This window comes from Diabrotica virgifera, chromosome 2 (assembly GCF_917563875.1).
Source record: "Diabrotica virgifera virgifera chromosome 2, PGI_DIABVI_V3a".
Taxonomy (NCBI): Eukaryota; Metazoa; Arthropoda; class Insecta; order Coleoptera; family Chrysomelidae; genus Diabrotica; species Diabrotica virgifera.
In genome coordinates, this window is record NC_065444.1 from 231838865 (window position 1) to 231864121 (window position 25257).

At 34.1% G+C, this 25257-nt stretch overlaps 1 protein-coding gene across 5 annotated transcripts in view; it reads right to left on the minus strand.

The window, feature by feature from the left end:
- The window catches only part of LOC114335389 (sulfate transporter), a 128837-nt gene that overhangs the window by 12327 nt on the left and 91253 nt on the right, over nucleotides 1-25257 (minus strand). For all 5 annotated transcript variants that reach the window (XM_050644352.1, XM_050644353.1, XM_050644351.1 and 2 more), the window contains 5 exons: nucleotides 21016-21180; nucleotides 20848-20952; nucleotides 15334-15467; nucleotides 7676-7838; nucleotides 3554-3730 (listed from right to left, as the gene is read on the minus strand). In XM_050644352.1, the coding sequence (XP_050500309.1) occupies nucleotides 3554-3730; nucleotides 7676-7838; nucleotides 15334-15467; nucleotides 20848-20952; nucleotides 21016-21180 (744 nt within the window). The remainder of the gene's footprint in view (nucleotides 1-3553; nucleotides 3731-7675; nucleotides 7839-15333; nucleotides 15468-20847; nucleotides 20953-21015; nucleotides 21181-25257) is intronic.

Below are 25257 nucleotides of genomic sequence, written 5' to 3' on the forward strand. Positions count from 1 at the left end.
GTTATTGGCTACCTAAATGATGTTGGCATTCCATTATTAGAGTGGCCACCTAACAGTCCGGACATGAATCCTATAGAGCATCTATGGGACTATCTCAGAAAAAGATTCGAAGTCGTAGGATCCCTATTGCCAATCACAACCAACTCATTGATGCAGTTATTGAAGAATGGGAGAATATTCCGCAAGCTTTTGTTGAACATTTGGTATCAAGCTTGCCTCGACGCATAAATGCGTTCATAAGAAGTAGAGGAGGGCCTACAGTGTATTAGTGTTGACCCAGATGCATTTTATTGTGTTACTTTCCTGATTTTTTTCTTTTTGCAATTTGGAGATATGCTAGCTTATTTACGCATTTCCGGCAAAAACAAATTTTTAAAGAAACAATAAGGCAAATTAAGGTCATGATAAAGTCATGTTGGACTTCTTTGTAGGTGTTTATTATTATTTCAATGTAACTTAGTTTTATTTTGTGTTCATATTGCAAATATTTAGATTAATTAAAGTGGTGCGTTAATTTTGTCCAGGAGTTATTAATTAATTAATTAGTAGGTGTATCACATCTTTTAATTGTATTCTATCAAACGCTTTCTCTAGGTATATAAAACAGAAAATCCCTCGCTTGATATATTCTAATGATTTTTCCGCTATTTGTCTTATCACAAAAACTGCATCGTTATGATCTTTCACTTCTAAATCCTTGTTGTTAAACCGATATATTTATGCACGCCATTATTTTCTTCATCAGTATTTTTGTTGTGAGTTTCAGTATAGTGCTCTGCTGGGGTCTGCCCTATCACTTTTCTTAAATAACGCTATCATCTGAGTGGTACTCCATTCTTCTGGAATTCTTCCTGTATTTATTATTTTACTTATCAGGATATTCAGTTCTTTGTGAAGTCTTTCTCCTCCGTATTTTAAAAGTTCATTAGCTATTTAATCTTTCCCTGGTGCTTTTCGATTTTTCATCTGTTTTAAGGCGTTTGTTATATCTTCCTCTTTAATTTCTATTTGCTCATCCGATTCTAATCCTGGTTTTCCAGTTCTTCATGATTAGCTGTTTGATACAGGTTTTCTAGGTGGGTTGTCCATGTATTTGTATCAATATGTTTTACTTCTATCAATTCCTTCATCTCTGCTGTTTGACCTCTTATCATTTTCCACATTTCGTTTTGCATCCCGTATAAGTCGTGCTCCTTCTCTTTTGAAAATGCTTACCAATGCTGTTTTCTTCCTTCTTACTATTGAGTTTAACTCATTTCAAATTTTTTTATATTCTTCATATGTTTGTCTCCTTCTTTTGAATTTGTATTCTAGCTAGATTTTCTTTTTTTCTTGGCATTTTATTTTTATTTCTTCACAGATCCATGGTGTTCTCCTTTTCTTTCGTATATGTTTACTTATCTTACGTTCTCCAAGTGCGTCCGTTGCTGCCATTTTGATATTATCTCTAATCTTCCTCCAACTTTCTTCTATGTCTTCATCTGGTGTTATGTAGTTTTCGTTCAGTACTTTTTGCAGTCTTTTCTGGTAAAAATCTCGTGTTGACAAGTCTTGTAGCTGTTCTACCTTTATTCTTGTCTCACATTTAATAGGGTCTTTTTTCCTGTTTTTTGTAGATGTATTCTGATTTTTCCAAGTACTAGGTTGTGATCACTTCCGATATTAGCTGCACTTAAACATTTTATTACTAGTACTTGAGAATGATGGATGTTTCTGTTTTTCAATATATAATCAATATCGGATCTGTGTGCGCTTGTATTTTTGAATGTATATTTTGTTGATCTTTGTGTTTGAAGAACGTATTGTTTATTCGAAATTCGTTCTGAACGCAAAAGTTAATAAGTAGTTCTTAAAGAGTTTACAATAAATTATTCAGAATTGATTAAGTTCTTGGGAATAAAACTGGATAATCGTCTATCTTGGTAAGACAATATACACTCACTCCGACTGTCAGTTCAAACGGGCTCAACTTAATGAAAAATATCTCTCATAAACAATGGGATGCCGACTTCCAAACTCTTATGACTGTCCACTGAAAGTTGGGTTTCAACCTGAGATACAAACAGTACGCTAAAGTGTTACGTTTAGCTTATTCTCTTGTATGGAATGAAAGCATGGATAATAAAGGCCAGCTCCTAACAAGCTTGAAGTCTTTGAAATGAGGTGCCTGCACCGAATGCTTAAAATATCATGGGCATACTTAGGGACATATTGCGAGGAGAACGATATACTTGTCGGCAACTGGAACTCGAAGGAAACATAGAGGGTAAGAGAGGTCTAGAAAAAGATGTCATGGCTGGGTAATATTCGCCAAATGATATTAATGAAATTACTCTTATTAGAATAATGTAATCGTGACTATCTAATATCTCACACCTGACAATACAATGCACGGTGGACGCCTACGCAGCAATACACGGCGCCTTTAAGAAGTAAAGTTAATAATAAATAATTCAATAATTATACTTATATTAGTCACTATTTTCCCCCTAACTCGGAAAATATCGATCGCACGAAAAAACTTGGAAGAAATTGTAGGAAATCGCGATTGCAACAATTTACGAGTCCTTACCATTTTTCTCTCGAAGATTAAAGTGGCCGAGCGGGTTACTAAGTCAATTTCATTTAAGTAAATACGGTTGCAATATCTCCAAACAAAATATACAATCATCAGAAGAGACTGTAATTAACGAAAATGACTACCTAATTTTGTATCGAGATTATGAGGCAAATAAGAAATTTACAATATCTAAAATCACCCAGTGAGTATTTTTCTCGTTAAATAAATTTTTTATTAAATAAATTATATTATTATATATATATTATATAAAATTATTAAATAAACTTTAGAATATTCAATGATTTGTTTCAAGAATTCAAATTAAAAGACAAATTACAACCACAATTATTCTTGCTAATTTAAAAACGAGTTTTTAGAAAGTAATACATAGGTACACTCCAATAATTATTTTAAAGATTGCCATTGTTATCGTTGAATGAGAACTCAAATTTAAATGCATCAAAAGAAATAAATAATTTTTATTATAATCCGTTCGACCCGACCGACCCCAAATTCCGATAACCAAAGCTACCTGAATACGTCTCATCGTTGTCTCAGGTAAATTCAATCTCGTACCTAGAAAGCTGCTAACGCCATCTATTTCTAAAACCACTGGTGTCGTACATAAACGCTCATTTAGTTTCGTATCTTCCAGTATATTTATCAGTCAACGCTTATACTGTTGTGACTGTGGCTTAAATGTAAACTTTAAAGTCATAGTGAATTTAAAAAATTGTAAAATTTTTGCATTTATACCGGGTTGACTTCACAAAATATGACCCCCATATTTATCAGTCAACGGTTAAACTATTTTTTTTTAGATATTTTCTTACTATTTCCCTTTTTATCGATATATTTCTGACTCTTTGTGAGTTAAAAAGGTTTAGGATTTGACATGCACGTATCTGTCGTATTTCTTGTTCCTTAGCAAATAGCACTAAAGTGCTATTTACTAGGGTATTAAATTAAAAAACATTGTAAATAAACACTTACTTTGGGAAGAGATTCAAAAAATGGTGCAATCCAAAGAACGGTAACAATCAATAACATCGAAGACACGATTGATACTATTTGCGTTTTACCACCAACCACTTGCTGGATCATCGACCTGGATAATGAAGCACAAAGCGGCATACACGAGAAGAATGATCCCACTGCATTACTAACACCCTAAAAAGTAAAATATAATATATTATAATATAGAACCAAAAATGAATAACCATTTTCAATTTCGTTGCAAAACAAAATACATCCGCATCATACTCTAGTCCAATCAGAGAGTGCAGCAAGCATCTCTACCGGTTTAGAAACTTATTAGTATCTCATCAGGAGGCACATATGCTGCTCTCTCTGATCCAACCAAAACAAACCCCGGCGTGCAGTCACGGATTGCAACGAACGAAATGGCATAGATGCCCTAGCAGCAACTGCTAGCAAAAGACTAAGTTTTCAATCCAATGGCATATAAAACAACATAATGTTACTCTACATCCCACCAGACTAAAAACAATGGGAATCTTCTGTGGTTACACCTCCGAGGCTTCTACAATTTGCAAGCCATAACGGATGCTGAGACTAGGGGTAAGAACAAAACAAGTGGGTCGAGGTGGAGGTGTAGGTTGCGGTGGATGCTACTAGTTAAGTCGCGGTGGATATCGACAGCACATAGCAAGGAGGTCACCTGCGCTGTAAGTCGAGCTAGAACCACTATCAAGTAAAGTAGTTTAATGAAATTTGAAGAAATTCAAAAATAAACTGAATACAAAAAAGGGAGTATATAAAAAGTATCAACTCAGTTAGCGCAGGTAATGACAACTTGGCTTCGAACGGAACAATTACAGGGAAGCATCCTTGTAGGCCGCGCAGTAGACAACCATGTAAAACAAACTCATTTTATTTTCAAAAGCATCGATGTAAACCTCCTGGATGGCATCGCGCTAAACCTCCACCGCGACTTACCTGCTCTGTTCGCTTCCATTCATTACAATGTGTTTGTTTTGCATGGATGTCGACATCGACCGCGACCGACACCTACACCTACACCTTGACTTACTTGTTCTGTTCTTAACCTAAGAAAGATGAGGGAATTTTACAATTTATAATTCACGTTCCATCTGCTCAGCGCGGTAAAGTTCCAACAATAATGGTTCCTTTCGTACTCCAATCAGAGTAAACAGATCAATCAAAAATGAATAACCATTTTCAATTTCGCTGCAAAACGAAAATACAGCCGCATCATATTCTAGTCCAATCAGAGAGTGCAGCAAGCACCTCTACCGGTTTCGAAACTTATTAGTCTCTCATCACGAGGCACATATGTTGCTCTCTCTGATCCAACCAAAACAAAGCCCGGAGTGCAGTCACGGATTGCAACGAACGAAATAGCATAAATGCCCTAGCGGCAACTGCTAGCAAAAGACTAAGTTTCAAATGGCATATAAAACATAATATTATTCTACATCTCACCAGACTGAAAACAATGGGAACCTTCTCTGGTTACACCTCCGAGGCTTCTACAATTTGCAAGCCATAACGGATGCTGAGACTAAGGAAGATGAGGGAATTTTACAATTTATAATTCACGTCACGTTATATTCACTATGCCATTTCGTTTGTTGCAATCCGTGACTGCACGCCGGGGTTTGTTTTGGTTGGATCAGAGAGAGCAGCATATGTGCCGCCTGATGAGAGACTAATAAGTTTCGAAACCGGTAGAGGTGCTTGCTGCACTCTCTGATTGGACTAGAATATGATGTGCTGTATTTTCGTTTTGCAACGAAATTGAAAATGGTTATTCATTTTTGATTTACATGTTTACCCTGATTGGAGTACGAAGGGAACCATTCTCGTTGGAACTTTACCGCGCTGAGCAGATGGGACGTGAATGAGAAATTGTAAAATTCCCCCATCTTCCTTAGTCTCAGCATCCGTTATGGCTTGCAAATTGTAGAAGCCTCGGAGGTGTAACCAGAGAAGGTTCCCATTGTTTTCAGTCTGGTGGGAGGTAAAATACCATTATATTTTATATGCCACTGGATTGAAAACTTAGTCTTTTTTTATAATATAGAAGTTTATAAGCAATATTAATAATAATCAGATGGTCTGATAAGTCCGAATACACTCGCTCTGAAGATTTATGTAGCCTAGATTTTTAAATTTAAATTTTTAATTAAAATATAGCAATTACAACAGTAGTTTTTACTTCGATGTTGAAGTTTTTTAACTATGGGATTAAATAAATTATTTTACCAATTCTATCTTCAGATTGAAAGATAATTTATAAGCTGTGTGAAAACCAAATTTCCCCAAACTGTTGGGGTTTGTAAATGCCGTTGGTACATACGAGAGAGACTTTGCTCTCAATACAAGTCTTATTCCAGAGATGGAGAGACCTCAATTGCGACGTATACGCATGTCTGCTTGATTAAGAAACAGGGATTGATCGAGTACAGCAACGCCGAGATGATACAAATATTAAAAGATGCAGAAATTAATAACCAAGATCTGAAATTAATTAGAAATCTTTACTAGAATCAGGCCGCAAATCTATGAAGATGAATATGTGAAAATCATGCGTGGAGCGAGACAAGGTTGTATTTTGTATCTTTAAATCGTCAGACCTCTACTCTAAAATAATATTTTTCGAAGCTCTGCACGAAAATGAAAAAGGTTTTCTACTAAACGGCTACCGACAAAACAACATCAGGTATGTAATAGATGACACCATAGTATTTTGGGACAATATAGAAGACTTATAAGTCCCCACTAAATCTCGTATTACAGTCAATAATATGGACTCAAAATAAACGTAAAAAAGACAAAGCTTATGATAATTAGTAAGAAAAAGATAACAAGATCAACTCTACATCAACCAAACCACCATAAAATCTCGAAAGTTATAATAATTCGGACACATTATGCCAAATGAATCTAGATATACCCTCATACAAGCCATCTTGTAAGAAAGAATAATTTTTTTTTGGGAGGTGGAAATCTTCTTAAGACCGTCTGGAAAGGTGTCCCAGATGTGTCGGATTAAGTCCTTCCTATTTTTATCTTGCCGGGCCGCCTACCGACTAAACTCACTCCCTCTTTCTCCAGCCGACTGGTCTGCAACCGCTCTTAGCGAGCATATCTGACCCGTCGACCTTACTCATATCTCCCCTCCGGCACTCCAGGAACCAACCAAAAAATGCCAGGCAAGCCAGGTGACAGTTACGAGCAACTCCAGTCATTCATGCTTTCATCTATGCACGCTTTCTCATCCACCCATTCATTCTGATATTAAGATGGGGCAGTCTATGTAGGTCGGATGTAAAAGGTCCTTCCCCACCGACTGCCCCACAACGATACAGACAAATATAACATAAAAGAAGAAAGAAGAATAAAAGAGATGAGAAAAAGAAAAAGAGCAGAGAGAGTATGAGGGAGAGAAAGAAGAGAAAATAAAAGGAAGAGAAACAGGGAAGGAAAAATAATTGGAAAGCCAGATCCAGCAAGAAGAAGAATATCCTGGTTAAAGAACCTCAAACCCTGGTTCAATACAACATATTTGCAGGTTTTTTGCGGTTCTGCAGATAAGATAAGGATTGGCATTGCCAATAAGATCTTCAGATATATTGTCATATTGGAGGTGTGGTAAAAACTGCTTAATACTAAAGAAACTTCAAACTTCAAGCAAAGTTACTTCGACAAAATCTAAGGGGGAAAGGCAGTTTTGTTTTAATTTGACTCAGAGTTGGACCACCATCTACAGATACCTATATCTGCATCTTATGCTTCATCAGTGTAGCTATGCAGTCCCAACTCTGAAACAAAAATTAACAATCTTGCCTTTTTAAGGGAAATCACCGCAATGCAGTAATCCCACATTTGAGACGCAAAACAACGACATCTCTAGTAAAACTAGGAAGACGACGAAAAGACCCAGATGCAAAGTTTACTGTAAAACAATTAAAATAATTGAAGTAAAACAATAAACAATATTTTAAATCCAAGACTTTTCGTCGAAAGAAACTGCTTTCTGGTTACATCCTGAATCTCCAGCTCTCCAACTCTCTCTAACTTTCAATGATACAAAGAACATACAATGATACACCTGTTTTTAATACATACCATTGCTAATAGTTCCTGATTTGCGTCCACTTCATAATTGGCTTTTTGGGCTAATATCATTGCCAATGACATCGATATGGCATAAGATACAATAGCAGTTGAGACCCCGTCTACAAGGACCGATGGTACCAAATCAAGTGGAGGCATTTCTGGTTGAGGAAATCTAAGAAATAAAATTTTGGTTTATAGGGGAGTGCATTTAGATTTTCACTTCGGAAAAAATCAAACAAGATAAAACTTTTTGTAATTTCATTAAGAACTGTTTAATAAAAAACATACGAAAAAGTTCTACTCGAGAAGTGGGTGCTTCATTTTTTATTAAACAAATGAACAGCGAAGTTAGATGTTTTTTTAAATAACTCCGAAAACATAATTTTTAGAAAAAAACTGACTTGACCATTGAAAAATTCAGAAAATTTTACAAAAAAAACCTTTTATAAAGATTTTTCTAAAATTAAATCTCTAGCTTCTGTATTTTTTTATTTATAACGTTAAAGTCACCCTTCTCACACACATTGGCGCACTGTAAACTAGCGTTGGAAGAAATGCACGGTTGAGTTTTTTTAATGTAATTCTTTAACTAATGGGTCAAAAGAAATTTTACAAATTGGACATGAAAGAAGATTAAATAAGCTATCTTATGGTTGTAATAAAAAGAAATAATATGTATGGACATAAGTACGGTGTGGGCGGAAAATGAGCCTTACATGAATTTTGTTTAAAAATGATTTAAAAATGTGTAACTAATACAATTTTACTTACAAACCTCTCAAATTTGCACAACTTAACTCTCAATTATCTTACTAAACGATGTTTTATTCAAAAAAAATCTCAAAAATTTAATTCAAGTAAAACAATGTCTCAAAAAAATGTAATTTTTGAAAACTTCGTAGTTTTACAGAAGTCCCACCATTTTAAGACGGTATTACTCAAGTTTGAATAAATCAAATACATTTTTTTTGCTATTTTTAAAGCCTGGGATGTAATCTTAAAAAAACACTGAATTATTTTAGTTTAAAAATGAAATAAACAATTTATTTTTGAGAAAACTAAGAAAGATAACAAAAATGTAACAAAAACCGAAAATTACTAGCAGAAAAAATGTATATACAGAGTGATCAAAACTTTTTTCTGTAAAACTTAACTAAAATACATTTAACAATAAGCTTGGACAATAATAAATGTCCAACAAAAAAATTTTTTTTTAGCTCATACAGTATGTCTGCGTAACTTGGAACCTATTGATAAGTTTTTTAATATCAGTTTTACGAAAAAAAGTTATTCTTTATAAAATACTCTGCATCGTATATAACATAAGATGCAACCATTAAATATCAAATTTTGTTAATTTTGTACGAGGTATATAAAAAAATATGAATTTCACTCAAGAGTAAAGTACCTTTATATTTCACAATATCGAAAATTTTTATAAAGGAAAGTTGTTTGGAATTTAAAACTATGTTCCAATATGTAATTATATCCTTCTAATCGAAAATTTGTTTTTTTTTAATATTCTTTATAATACATTTTAATTTTTAATATTATTGTGAAAATTTTTGTTTATCTTTTTTTTTTAAGAATGAAATTCCATATTTGTTTGATTGGATTCTACTTGTTTTTCATTTAAATATCCGCCATTTTGGATCCGGCATTTTGAAATTTAAATTTTTAATCTTTAATTCAGATTCAACTACCTGTTAAAAATAAAGACAATAAATGTTTTAGAAAAATGTTCTTTTTTATGTTCTTTTTAGAAAATCCGCATTTTGGTTCCGCCATTTTATAGTTTATAATGTTAACATTTAAGTTAGGTTTATCAAAGCACTCAAAAATAAATATAATATGTAGAAATAAATACATTTTGTAAAGAAATTATGATTTTACAACTATTTATTAAGTTATTCGCCATTTTGGATCGGCCATTTTATAATTTAAATTATCAAAATTTGATTCAGGTTCAGCAACCTCTCACAAATATCCACATATATGCAAACAAACACGTTTTATAAAAAAATTCGGATTTTACAACTACTTTTTAAGGATTTTTAGGAAAAATCCGCCATTTTGAATCCACCATTTTGAATTTGCAAATTGTAATATCAGATTCGGGTTCAGCATAATCAAAACTAAAATAAAAACATTTTTTATCAAAATAAAATGTTGAATTCACCCATATTCTTAACATTATTTATACAAAACAATTGTTATTGTTTAAACAATTAATAAACAATAACCGGCGAAATTTGTGAGTAGGACTTTTTACTTTAACATATTTATAAACTAACAAAAAAAGTTTGAGAAAAATATAACCTTGTTTGATTTTTTCCGAAACATTGTATCTTTTCGTTCTAATTGCACTCCCCTATTAGTATTTTTAATCTAATGTGAAACACGTCTAGATTAATTTTGTCAATTATAATACTACAAAAATAGTAATATAAAAATAATTAAAGATAAAAAATTAAGCAGAAATACAAAGATGAAAATATATAAGACTACCATAAGGCCAGTGGTAATGTATGCCATAGAAACCAACACCCTAACGTTAAAAGAAGAAGAACAACTGAAAGTATTTGAAAGAAAAATAATGCGCAAAATTCTGGGACCAAAAGTAATAAATGAAAACGAAAGAAGACCCTGGATCAACCACGAAATAGAACAATGGATGGAAGGAGAAAACATAGTGAAAGAAGCAAAAGCACGAAGAATCCCACGAAGAATAAGGTGGTATGGTCATATAAGTAGAAAAAGTGATGATGATCCCATTAAAGTTATTACCAACTGGATACCCCCTGAGACAAGAGCACGAGGCAGACCAAAAGCAAGATGGAAACAGCAAGTCGAAAACGACTTAAGAGTTATGGGAATTCGAAACTGGAAAAAAAATACTGAGAACCGAAATGAGTGGAGAAAAGTAGTGACGGAAACGAAGACACACCAGAAGCTTTGAGGAGACAGATTAGAAGAAAAGTGGACTGATCCACCATGTCTTAACGGATCATTAAAATGAAAAACAGCTATAACTTCCACGGGAGTGTACAGCTTATGTACATGTACAATACTACAAAAAGTTTTTGGAGTAGTGTTTAGAACAGCAACACATAAGCTGAACGTGCAAGAACAAGACAAACTCGCTTAATTTCGTAACATTTGGACAATCGTCGGTCTAATGCGCAAATTGCCTAAGTCACAAATTGAAAATTTTACAGGAGAGACAAAAAACTTTTGAACAAAATTTAAAAGAGAGAAAATTGCCTAACTCCATGCAATACATGATTGACCAAAATTAGTTAAACAAAATATTTACGCGAACTTTCTACTTATATACTATATCCATATTAAAAATAATAGTCAAAATATACTTATTTACTTACATTTTCTAACGTTTTCAATCAAAACAACTTCAGAAACACGGACATAGGCAATATTCGTCTGAATGGGAAAGAACGTTTGGACTTCAGCAAAATTCGTTTAGTGAAATTGGCGCGAAATAAAAAGATAATGACGCTTGTGGGAACTGTCAGGCGATAATGCTGAATATAATTTTGGAAAAAATTAAGCCTAAATAGTTGTCGCCTTTTAGAGGACACACAAAGATAATGCATACACAAGTACATACCTTCAAAACCTGCGAAATAATGCATATAATGTTTTTGGGTTTATAACGTTTCCAATTTTTATCCTTTACTGGGTCAAATTTATACTGGAAAGCCACTAGAGAGCGATAAATAGGAGTTGCTCTTAGTGGAAACCATAAGGATAATCAGAACGGTTTTGCTTTCTAATACAGGGTGAGTCATGAGGAACTGTACATACTCCTACCTCGTATAGAGGCCCCTATGGGGAATAACAAATGACCATTAAAAAGTGTCTGCTCCCTTTGTTTTTATACAGAGCAAGTTTCAAATTTTGACAGAAATTTATATTCGTCATAATTTTTGAACGGTCTGATCGATGTGTCTCTTATTTTGGTCAATCGTTACACTATTGCCACCTAATCAACTGATTTATTCAAACTAGAAAAAAATCAGGTCCGGCTTAAAAAAATTAGTTCGTTTGAGTCTTAGAAAAAATTTCACCCTGTATACGCTTTTTGAAAACTCTAATATTAATTTTACAAATAAGACAAATAGGCAATTAAAATGACATATTTATTTTTTTCCCCACACGATTACTTAATTTTTTATAAAAAAATCAAATTTGACTATGAATTAAAAATTTGGTAAAGTGAACCATAGATTTAAAAAAAATTAACTTTTATTACAAAAATTAATTTTTTTTAAAAAATATTTGATTTATGTTACCACTCAATCAACTGATTTATTCAAACCAGAAAAAAATCGGGTCCGGCTTTAAGAAATTAGTTCGTTGGGTCTTAGAAAAAATTTCACCCTGTATACGCTTTTTGAAAACTAATATGAATTTTACAAATTAGACAAATAGGCAAATAAAATGGCATATTTATTTTTTTCATCACACGATTACTTAATTTTTTATTAAAAAATCAAATTTGTCAATATCGCCATTTTACCATAAAAATAAAAAAATTAAACAACGTTTTTCTTAAAATTAAAAGTTTCACCATTTTTTTTTCTATAATACGTCTAGATCTAAAACTCCCCATAACACTTCTCTTTGGACTCTATAGTTTAACATAGACGTGATCAAATAGATAAATTTTAAATTTTTTCACTTAATTTTTGCGACTTAACTTTGCAATTCACGAAGCTGCACCTTTTATTTTTAAAAATTCATAACATTTACGAGAAGAAGACTGAAAGTCTACAACAATTGTCATAGTCTTCACAACGGTAAGAGATATGTGCTGTAAAATTTTCAAAAAAAAAATTTAAATGGAACGTTGTAGCGAGTTAAACCTTAGACAAGGAAAGAGAGAGGACGAGTAATCCTATGACCAAAAGTGAAGCCAAACCGACACCAGAGATTTTGATCATCGACGTATCTTTGGGGTATTGTTATGCATTGAGTATTTAAAATAAAAACATGAAATGTATTTAAAATGAAGAATTTGTGTACGGTAAATGATTTATTAAGTTGCTCATATTATGTACATATCTTTCAATACATACATATGTTTTTATTACGAATTTTAGATGATGATTTACTTTATTTTTTATGAAATTTTAACCTTCAACCAACACCCACCACTGGCAACCCATTGTTATTTTTGACGTTGCCGCCATGTTTTTGGTGACAAACAAACCAAAAACTGGCTTCACTTTTGGAACGTGTGTGTTAAATGAGTGTTACCCGTCCTCTCTTTTTTCCTTGTCTAAGAGTTAAACCGTGATTTCATCTTCTTTTTTCATTTTTAGGTTAAAATTCCAATTTTAACAAATTTGATTTTTTAATAAAAAATTAAGTAATCGTGTGGGGAATAAATAAATATGCAATTTTAATTGCATATTTGTCTAATTTGTAAAATTCATATTAAAGTTTTCAAAAAGCATATACAGGGCGAAATTTTGTCTAAGATCCAAACGAACTAATTTTTTAAAGCCGGACCTGATTTTTTCTAGTTTGAATAAATCAGTTGATTGAGTGGTAACACAAATCAAATATTTGTTCAAAAAAAAATTAGTTTTTGTAATAACAGTAAATTTTTTTTAAATCTATGGTTCACTTTACCAAACTTTTAATTATTATTCATAGTCAAATTTGATTTTTTTATAAAAAAATTAATTAATCATGTGGGGAAAAAATAAATATGCCATTTTAATTGCCTATTTGTCTAATTTGTAAAATTCATATTAGAGTTTTCAGAAAGCGTATACAGGGTGAAATTTTGTCTAAGATCCAAACGAACTAATTTTTTAAAGCCGGACCTGATTTTTTTCTAGTTTGAATAAATCAGTTGATTGGGTGGTAACATCAATCAAATATTTGTTACAAGAAAATTAATTTTTGTAATAAAAGTTAATTTTTTTAAATCTATGGTTCACTTTACCAAACTTTTAATTATTATTCATAGTCAAATTTGATTTTTTAATAAAAAATTAAGTAATCGTGTGGGGAATAAATAAATATGCAATTTTAATTGCATATTTGTCTAATTTGTAAAATTCATATTAGAGTTTTCAAAAACATATACAGGGTGAAATTTTGTCTAAGATCCAAACGAACTAATTTTTTAAAGCCGGACCTGATTTTTTTCTAGTTTGAATAAATCAGTTGATTGGGTGGTAACATAAATCAAATATTTGTTCAAAAAAAATTAATTTTTGTAATAACAGTAAATTTTTTTTAAATCTATGGTTCACTTTACCAAACTTTTAATTATTATTCATAGTCAAATTTGATTTTTTTATAAAAAATTAATTAATCATGTGGGGAAAAATAAATATGCCATTTTAATTGACTATTTGTCTAATTTGTAAAATTCATATGAGAGTTTTCAAAAAGCGTATACAGGGTGAAATTTTGTCTAAGATCCAAACGAAATAATTTTTTAAAGCCGGACCTGTTTTTTTTTTAGTTCGAATAAATTAGTTGATTGGGTGGTAACATAAATCAAATATTTGTTACAAGAAAATTAATTTTTGTAATAAAAGTAAATTTTTTTAAATCTATGGGTTACTTTACCAAACTTTTAATTCATAGTCAATTTTAATTTTTTTATAAAAAATTAAGTAATTGTGTGGGGAAAAAAATAAATATGCCATTTTAATTGCCTATTTGTCTTATTTGTAAAATTCATATTAGTGTTTTCAAAAAGCGTATACAATGTGAAATTTTTTCCAAGTCCCAAACGAACTTTTAAATTTTTTTAAAGCCGGACCTGATTTTTTTTCGATTGACCCAAATAAGGGACACATCGATCTGACCGTTCAAAAATTATGACGAATATAAATTTCTGTCAAAATGCGAAGCTCGCCCTGTATATTATTAAACAAGGGGAGCAGACACTTTTTAATGGTCATTTGTTATTCCCCATAGGAGCATCTATACGAGGAAGAAGTATGTACAGTTCCTCATGACTCACCCTGTATGCAGGCGTCTAAAAATAGAGCCATGTATGCAACCAATTTTGCATTAACAAAAGAAAAACCTGCATATTCATAGGTGCCAAAAAAACAGTAATCCTGTTACCGTTATCGGTGCGTAGGACATGAAGTAGAGTAAGAGAATAAAGTACAAAATATACTATAAGGCTATCTTATGGTACCACTTATCTTATAGTAGGTACTTCACGGTACCAGCACCCAAGGAGATTTTAAATTAAAATAAATGATTGGAAGCTATAAAAGTTACCAAGGTAAATTTCCAGTTACATAATAGATAATAACTGGAAACTTCAAACAGCCATTAAGCCATTGGCGAAACATTTCCAAGTAACGTGGTTCTGGACGTAAAGGGATTCAAGAGGAGCTAGTCCTCCTAAAGAGCCGCATCATAAAAGATGAGACGTCAGGAATTCAAGAGGAGCTAGTCCTCCTAAAGAGCCGCATCATAAAAAATGTCAAAAATGAGAAACACCTGGTATAGCCTACTATGAACCTATTGCAGGTCAAACGGAACGAGAAAATAAGTGGAAGTTAAGTAACACATCATAGTTTAATTTATCTGTAAATAGAAGTGTATTTTTACAATTAAATAGGCGTAATCTTTAAAATTATTGAAAAATATATATAACTTACCCTGTAGGAATATCGCCTACAATTTTGATTCCATAATTCTTATGAAAATCTAGGTATTGGGAAGACACTGTTCCAATTATTACTACAATCAGTTCTATTGGGATAGGTATAGATGATTTTTTCGCTACTAGTTGCTAAAAATATAAGTATGTTTCACTAGATTAAATTGACATACTAACTCCAAAACAACCCAACCCTCCAAGAACTATAAGAGACTATCGTCACGCTAACTGGACTGAATTCCAAAATTTCATCACTCAAAATCTCCCTATGTTAGGCGAACTTGATACTAACGATAGTATCGACACCAGTGCAACCGAAATTGAGAACCTCATCACCGAGGCGATCACGCACGCTATTCCACTTAAACAAATAACCTATACATCACCGGCACTTCCACAATACATCATTGCCAAAATCCAACAAAAAAGACGTCTTCTACGTCAATACAAGGCCAACAGAAATCCACTAATCAAAACAGACTACAACCGGATCTGCGCCAGGATAAAGAGAGAGATATCTGACTTAACGGCTCGCCGGTGGGAAGATACTACCTCAAAACTGGACTACAGAGACGGTAGTAAATTCTGGCACAAATTCAAAGTCCTAACAAAACAAAAACTATCTCAACCATCTCATCTGTTGGTCAACAATCACATAGTCAATTCCCCAGAAGGGAAAGCCGAAGCATTCAGAAATTCGCTTCAAAACAATTTTCAAACCCCAGATAACCCGAACTTTGATCGCTTATTCAAACTCCACACAGAATACATAGTAAATGTTACTCTCAACTACCACGTTCCAGTCTACGATCCAATCATGGACCCCCTCACAAACAGGGAAACGGAGAGCTTTTGCCAAATTGGCAAAAACAGCGCTCCCGGACCTGATGGCATCAACCGAAGGTGCCTCAAAAAACTTACTGAGAGTATCATCCCTCTTCTAACTAAAATATTCAATGCATGTCTCAAAAATAGCCACTTTCCTACTCCTTGGAAAGTGGCCAATACCATCATGCTTTTGAAAAAAAGGCAAACCCCCAACCGACGTGGAATCCTACAGACCAATATCTTTAATCAACACTCTGGGTAAGGTTCTTGAGCTAATCCTAAAAGAGAGGCTCAATGACTTTCTCCAAAACCACAACATCATACCAAAATTCCAATACGGATTCCAATCTGGTAAATCTACTAAACATGCATTAATAGATTTCACAACTAAACGATGGTTCATTCGCCATAGCCACATTTCTGGATGTGCAGAAGGCTTTCGATCAGGTCTGGCACGGCGGACTTGTTCGGAAACTTCTGGACATCGGGCTACCATTACAATTTACCAAAATTGTACACTCATACCTCCACAACCGAACTGTCAGAGTGAAAATAAGCGATCAAAAGTCCACCCCTTTCACTCCACAAGCTGGAGTTCCCCAGGGTTCAGTCCTAGCACCGCTGTTGTACATCATTTACAACAGCGATATCACCAATCAAAATATCCCAGGCACTCGGCTGTTTCTGTACGCAGACGATACGGCTCTGCTTACAACAACCTCTCGATACAACCCAAGACTCATCCATAGAAGAGCCCAGGCTCTGTTGGACGGGGTCGGAGAATGGTGTTGTAAGTGGAGAGTCACGCTAAACGCGAACAAAACAATAACAATTGTGCTTCGCGCCCCTTCTGTGTCACATAGAATCATAATTAATGAAGACGACCAATATCCATTGAGACTGTTGGGAGAAAGGCTTGTTGTTAGCCCGACTGCGACCTATTTGGGAGTACTGTTCACCAGGACTCTTAACTGGGACGCAGATCTAAAGGCAACTTTAGATAGGGTAAGGAACAGGGCCAGACTTCTCAACCCTCTCTCTGGACGAATTGGCAAGACACATAAGAAAACTCTCATTCACACTTACAAGACCTTTATTCGACCAGTAATAGAATACAAGTCATGTCTCTACACTCTTTGCTCAAGAGCAAAACAAGAGAGGTTGTTGCGAGCGGAACGTAGAATCTTGCGTGTATGCAACTACGAGCACTGGAGATATCCCTCAAACGAAATCCATAACATTTCAAACATCCCCAAAATCACCGAGAGAATAAACTCTCTGAACAGGAACTTCACAATCAAAGTAATCAACGATCCCCCCTCCGACACACAAGAAACTCTCAAATGTTCCTGTTCATCTTCCGGCCACGTACTCTACCGAAAGCCCAAACACAAAAAGATTCATTTACCGTCCGCTCTATTGCAAACATGCATTGACGAACTCCCGGTAGAGTACGAAAACATCCTCGAGGCTACCCCGTTAGCCTTCCGTACCCACCTTTAACATCTCCTCTTCCCTACCCCGAACAGGGAGAAGTTGGTTTTTTGCGGTTTCCCAACTTCATTGCACAATTATACCTGTTCGTCCCAAGAAAATAGCCGCAACTATTTTCTCCACTCGAACGCACACTGTCCACGCCGCGCTCAAAGCCACCTCCTGACCGCCGACGAGGGACGCAGGTTCGCCTGTCGTTGTACAATGGTTTCTAGGGAGACTGGTCGAGAGCAAAGCACGGACAGTACACATAAATGTCTATGGAACCAACAACAATCCATCAAACTTTCTTCTCTGTTGACTTCTTAGCCTTCCGGACACCACCGTCCGGCATAACCCAGGATCCAAAAAACACCAGGATACGGCGCTTGCCCCAGTGTGTTTTTCGGAATGTTTGCTTTTGCTGCCAACATTATACATTCACTACAAACCCTGAAGAGGACAAAATCCTAAACGGGGACAATCATTGATCGCGTTTCCACATAGCATTATATCTATACACGCAAATCAAACAATGATAGTAGTACATTAAATTTATAAAACATCAAATATTAAAGCTTTGAATAAATAGATCTGTAATATAAATAGATCGACGAAATAATAGAAGCAGTACGTAAAGGTCATGGTTACAGAATGGGGAACAAAGAAATCCAAGTATTATGTTATGCAGTCGACGCCGCATTAATCGCCGAGACAAAAGACGATCTCTAAAAATTAACACACATCTTCAATATAACAATCAAGAAATACAATATGATAATATCAGCAGAAAAATCCAAATATATGACAACATCTTAATACCCATTACGATGTAAAATCGAAATTGATTGGAAAATAATAAAGTAGGAAGCAAGATTTAGATATCTGGGAATAGATGTAACCAGTTACGGAGATGTTAAAGAGGAAGTGCGACAACAACGCTTAAAATCAAATAAAGCGGCGGGATCTCTTAATGACACAATCTGCAAGAACAAACACCTAAGACAAGACACAAAAGCAAGAATCTATAAAGCAGCAATTAGACCTATATATATGACATACACGGCTGTAACAAGAACTGACACATCTAAAACGAGACGACTACTAGACACAACAGAGATGAAAATACTTCAAAGAATATCAGGGAAAAGTCTGTTTGATAGGGAGAGAAGCGAGAACATAAGAAGATAATGCAATGTAGAAGACATTAATGGAGGTAACAAAACGGAAACAGGAGTGGAACGAACACATTAGTAGAATGGCAGAGGATAGTATAGTACGAATAGTACGAGATACGTCACCAAATGGACGGACAAGTATTGGCAGACTGTACAGTAAGGGAAAAAACTCCTTACTGTATAATATAATATGTATCAAAAGATGTATATAATTTTAAATAATTTCAGTTGTTACAAAAGATATTGTTCTAAATATGCAAACAAAAGAAGGTTGATTAATGCAGTTTTGTTTGTGTAACCTCATAGAGACTCACGTATAGTTTTACTTTTCAAAGTCAAAATTATAAGGAGATATAAATAGCCCACAGAGGGATTGATAGGATTATTAATATTACAGTATTGTTATTATTCAGATCGTGACTATGCTAGTGAGCCGTCCTGCGAGAAGGGTGTCCTAAAGGACCACCCCGCGAAACAACATCTTAGTAACCTTATGTTGATTGATGTTGTAAATCGTAAATAAAGTTATAAAGTTAGAGTCAGTGTTTCAACTTGACATTTTAACCCCGCAAGATTACATTTCAACAAAAATTGGTGCGATAATTTCAAAAATTTAGGAGGCTAATATTGAAAAGGAAACAGGCTTTAAAGCCTTTATACAAGAAGGAGGAAGAAGAAGATCTGTATTTATGTCCAGAAACTGGTTTGACACAACCTAAAGCCGGAATCTCACGGAACATGGCGCGGCGCTCTTCACCGGTTTACAGTTCTTCTTCTTGGAGTGGCTATCTGTTTCGTATATTGGCGACCATCGGTACTTTACACACTGCTGCTCTAAAAATATTTGTGGTTGTTTTATTGTACCAAGTACCTAGATTTTTCAGCCAGGAATTCCTTTGCCTTTCTGGTCCTCGTTTTGCTTCTACTTTTCCCCGCAACATTAGTTGCAGCAGTCCATATTCCTAATGATGCGACCGAGGTATTCGATTTTGGCTGTTTTTATTGTACTTAACAATTTTCTTTTTGCATTCTCAACAAAACGCCCTGATTAGTAACGTGGCCGGTATAAGATATCTTCAGGTTTCTTCGATAAAGCCACATTTCGAAAGCCTCAATTTTCCTGCAGGTGGCGTCTGTGAGAGTCCACGACTCAACTTCGGAAAACAGTATCTATAGGAAAAATATAACATCTTAGTAACCTGAGTTGTATGAGTAGGTATTCATAAATCATAACATTTGAATAGCTCAGCCATTTATTTAAATGCAGATCTTGTCTTCTCTATCCTAAATGTGATTTCCAGAGAAAAGTCCCAATTCTCATTGACGTTCGTACCAAGGTAGATGTATGTGTTTACTTTTTTTTTGTTGATCGTTCACACTGATTGGTTTACAGTTGGCGAAGAGAAATAGAAAATGCATAATAGAAAAAGATAAAAACTATTTAGAGACGGATACCTATCAATGTAACCTACAAAAACATTCTTTCCATCAACATTATTTGTGAATTACAATCTGTAGGATAGGGCAGAACCCGCCATTTATGGTCGGCGCTGAGGGTTCCATCATTTGTCGGTAAATCAACACTGTTCAAAGGAAGTCAGAACCTGATACACAGAAGATACTTACCCTTCAACCCTTCTGACGCGACTAGGGTATGTTATGATCAGTGTCGTGGTAATTTTACGATGGAATAATCTAACGACGTTGTGTCAGAATTTTTATTATTGTATGAAAACTAATTTACTAAAATTGCTACCGCCAACACTGGTGGTCTGCAAGAGACCAAACTTAACTAAACCCTTCATAATCGAGGGGACACCAAATTTACCACAAATGAAATATTTAATAATTCCACATTAAGGAGGCGCTCCCACAGTGCTCTCTTTCCTTTTCACTCTTATCTATTTTCTATTTCTCTTTACCGACGTAAACTGGCGAAGAGCGTCGCTCCACGTTCCCTGAGATACTGGCTTAAGGACACACCGGTTTATTTCTTCACCGATTTTATTATAATAAATATACTACGTACATACCTTAAGGAATTCATTATTAAATATCAACACCACAATTGTGATTGCAGAAATAATCACAGCAGCATAGTTTGTTTGTCCAATTTCTTCAAATATCACCTTGAGTATCTAAAAAGATAAAAGAAAAAGTGATACCGTTACATTTATTTATTTACTATATACTTAAATTACCTTGATTGTTAAGAAATTCCCCTTAATTTTGGGCATAGTTATTCCAAGAAGATCCTTTATTTGGGTTACAACAATTTGAAAGGCGGATCCGCAAGTAAAAGCACTAACTAGCATATCTGATAACAAGTTGGTGGCTGCTCCAAGTCTTAATGCAAACATTAATAACTAAAAATTAAAATATTATAGAAAAATCGATCAAATTTTTACTAAATTGTAAAACAATTAAATTTATCTCAAAATTTGCGATAGTTATGATGGGCGAGAAACAGACTGGCGAAAAAGACCTCTTACATTAAAAATATGATGAGGGTCAGCTAATATATGCTAAAGACCACGATTAAGTCCTGGAAATGAAGACTAATTAATAAAACGTAGTAAAACCTATATGCTTGCTTGCTTTACCCCTCTTGATTCCACTTGGAACATAGGGCCTCTACAGTCCCCCTCCATTTATCTCTGTTTCTGGCCATGGCTTTTACCTCTTTCCATGTTAACCCATTGTCTTCTAGCTCTCTGGTAATATTTCTTTTCCAGGATGTTATTGGTCTGCTTTGTTTTCTTTTCCAGTTGGTTGGTAATCCAGGGATTGCTTGGTTATATCATCTTCATTTTTCCTTAATGTGTGTCCAATAAACTTCCATTTGCGTCTATTTATCGTTTTGGCTATCGGCTCTTGATTAGTTTTTCTCCAAAGTTCCTTGTTGCTTGTCCGATTTGGCCAATATATTTGCAATATTCGTCTAAGGCATCTATTTACAAATATTTGAACCTTTTGTATAATCTTTTTCTTAATTTTCCAAGTTTCTGCTGCATATAGCAAAATGCTCTTTACATTTGTATTAAATATCCTGATTTTGGTTTTGGTTTTTAATTTATTGGACTCCCATGTTTTCTTCATCAAATAGAACGCATTTGGGGCTTTAGTTATCCTTCCATTAATTTTCTATTCTATTCCAGCGCTAGCGTCAATTATGCTTCCCAGATAGCAAAACTTCTGTACATTATCTACTTCTTCTCCTTCAATGAATATATCCATTTCTCTTTCCGTATTTATCTTCATAAGTTTAGTTTTTCTTTTGTTAATCTCTAATCCTATTTTTCTTGCTTCTTTTGTCACCTTTTCTGTTTTTTTTCTGCTAATGTTGTCTTTTTTTGGACACCAGACATATATCATCCGCAAAGTCTCGATCTTCAAGCTGACCGAAAGCATTCCATCTAATTCCTGTTTTAACCCAGTCGATTAAGATCAAAAATATGGTTGAAGATAGAACACACCCCTGTCTGACTCCACTGTATATTGTTCATAAGTTTAGTTTTTCTTTTGTTAATCTCTAATCCTATTTTTCTTGCTTCTTTTGTCACTTTTTCTGTTTTTTTCTGCTAATGTTGTCTTTTTTTGGACACCAGACATATATCATCCGCAAAGTCTCGATCTTCAAGCTGACCGAAAGCATTCCATCTAATTCCTGTTTTAACCCAGTCGATTAAGATCAAAAATATGGTTGGAGATAGAACACACCCCTGTCTGACTCCACTGTCTATGTTGATTGCTTCTGTGAGTTTCCCATTGTGCATGATGTGTGCGGTATACTTTTCATAGAACATTTTAATAATTCTTATGTATTTCAATGAAATTTATATAGATAGTGCTCTGCCATTCTATTGTTTGTTCTACAAAGTTTCTTAATGTGTTAATATGATCTGTGCATGCTTTATTACTTCTGAAGCCCGCTTGGTTTGGTCTTAACAACTGGTCTATAGTTTCTTTCATTCTTTCTAGTATCATCCTTGTCATGACTTTACTCACTGCAGAAAGTAGTGTTATTGCTCGCCAATTGTTGCAATTCGTTTGATCTCCCTTCTTGGGTATCTTTAAAATCTATATAATTGGATATATTTAAATGTTAGGTAATGAACATCAGAATAAATAAATAAAACAGGAAGGCCAAGAAAAAGATAGATTTTAAACATCTACACCGCAATCGAACTTAGAGGATTCTCCGATGGAGACTGGATCAATAGAGAACATTTCTGAACCGAATAATATTAAATTTATCCATGTTCAAGAGATTTTACGATCTAGAAGATTACCTATCGACATCATAATTTTCTTCTTTAAGTGCCATCTCCGCGACGGAGTTCGGCAATCATCATAGCTATTCGGATTTTATAGTCTAAGAGCTAGTGAACCCTCCGACTAACGGTCGTCCTGTAAGGCTAAAAATTTTTCTAGTGATAACTCATAGCACACCAAGGCTAAAAACCATGACCTGACAGGCCTCAGCGGTGCACGTGTATCTACCAGGTGAATCGAAAAGTGCAAATTTAGGGGGTAAAATAAACTTTCTCCTGTAAGGTTTAAATTTAAGTATGTGTTTGAGTAAGTAATTTAGAAGAAATGTGTATAATGACAGGCGATTCTGAAGAGCATAAGACCTTGCCAGGCGAGGGGAAAGATTAGGGGTTTTTCCTAAAATTATTCTTTTTGCATCGAACAAATTTTTTTTAGGTTTTTTGAATCATTTTAAACAGAAAACGTCTTTAGTGATTTTTCTCTTGAGTTAATAGTTTTTGTTATATGAGCGATTGAAAATTTTGAAAATTGAGAAATCGGCCATTTTTAACCCTAAATCGGACATTTATCTAAAAATTTCAATGTTGCCAAGGTACGTAGATATTCTTTAAACATTGATTGATACTATCCTGAAGAGTTTTTTGCAATGAAATATCGAAAACCCCTTTGTATTTTTAATTGCTAATCAAGCGTGTGCGACACTGTAGTATAAGTGAGCACGTTTGAGTTTGCATAAATTCATTATCTCGAGAATGGGTAAATTTCAAGAGAAATCCTCAGACAGGTCTATTTTTATTTTTAAATTAGGACTTTTTGGCATATATATAATAATAGTGACGTCATCCATCTGGGCGTGATGACGTAATCGATGATTTTTTTAAATAAGAGTAGGGGTTGTGTGATAGCTCATTTATAAAAGGTTATTTAATTCTCTATTCAGTAATATAAACAATAATATAATTATTTATACAGGGTGTACAAAAAAATGTTTCTTCTATTTGTCAAATTTAATCAAAGTTAATTTAATAAAAAAAATTTTTGTACACCCTGTATAAATAATTATGTTAATGTTTATATTAGTGAATAGAAAATTGCCTTTCAAATGAGCTATCACACAACCCCTACTCTCATTTAAAAAAATTATCGATTACGTCATCAAGCTCAGATGGATGACGTCACTAGTATTATATATATGCCAAAAAGTCCTAATTTAAAAATAAAAATTGACCTGTCTGAGGATTTCTCTTGAAATTTGCCCATTCTCGAGATAATGAATTTATGCCAACTCAAACGTCCTCACTTATACTACAGTGTCGCACCTGCTTGATTAGCAATTAAAAAAACAAAGGGGTTTTCGATATTTTATTGCAAAAAACTCTTCGGGATTTCATCAATTAATGTTTAAAGAATATCTACGTATCTTGGCAACATTGAAATTTTTAGATAAATGTCCGATTTAGGGTTAAAAATGGCCGATTTCGCAATTTTCAAAATTTTCAGTCGCTTATAATATAACAAAAACTACTAAAGAGAAAAATCACTAAAGATGTTTTCTGTTTGGAATGATTCAAAAAACTAAAAAAAATTTGTTCGATGCAAAAAGAATAATTTTAGAAAAAACCCCTAATCTTTCCCCTCGCCTGGCAAGGTCTTATGCTCTTCAGAATCGCCTGTCATTGTACACATTTCTTATGAATGACTTACTCAAACACATACCTAACTTTAAACCTTACAGGAGAAAGTTTATTTTACCCCCTAAATTTGCACTTTTCGATTCACCTGGTAGATACACGTGCACCACTGAGGCCTGCCAGGTCATGGTTTTTAGCCTTGGTGTGCTATGAATTATCACTAGAAAAATTTCTAGCCTTACAGGACGACCGTTAGTCGGAAGGTTCACTAGCTCTTAGACTATTCGAGACGGCTGCTCTGAAAAGTTCATTTGATGTACAACCGTACCATTCTCTCAGGTTGCGCAGCCACGATATGCTGCGTCTCCCTATGCTTCTTTTTTCTTGAATCTTTCCCTGCATAATCAATTGGAGCAAGCTGTATCTCTCTCCACGTGTAATATGTCCGAGATATTCCAATTTTCTTGTTTTGATGATATTTAAGATCTTTATTCATCTTTCTCAGAACCTCTTTGTTTGTGACGTGTTCTGTCCATG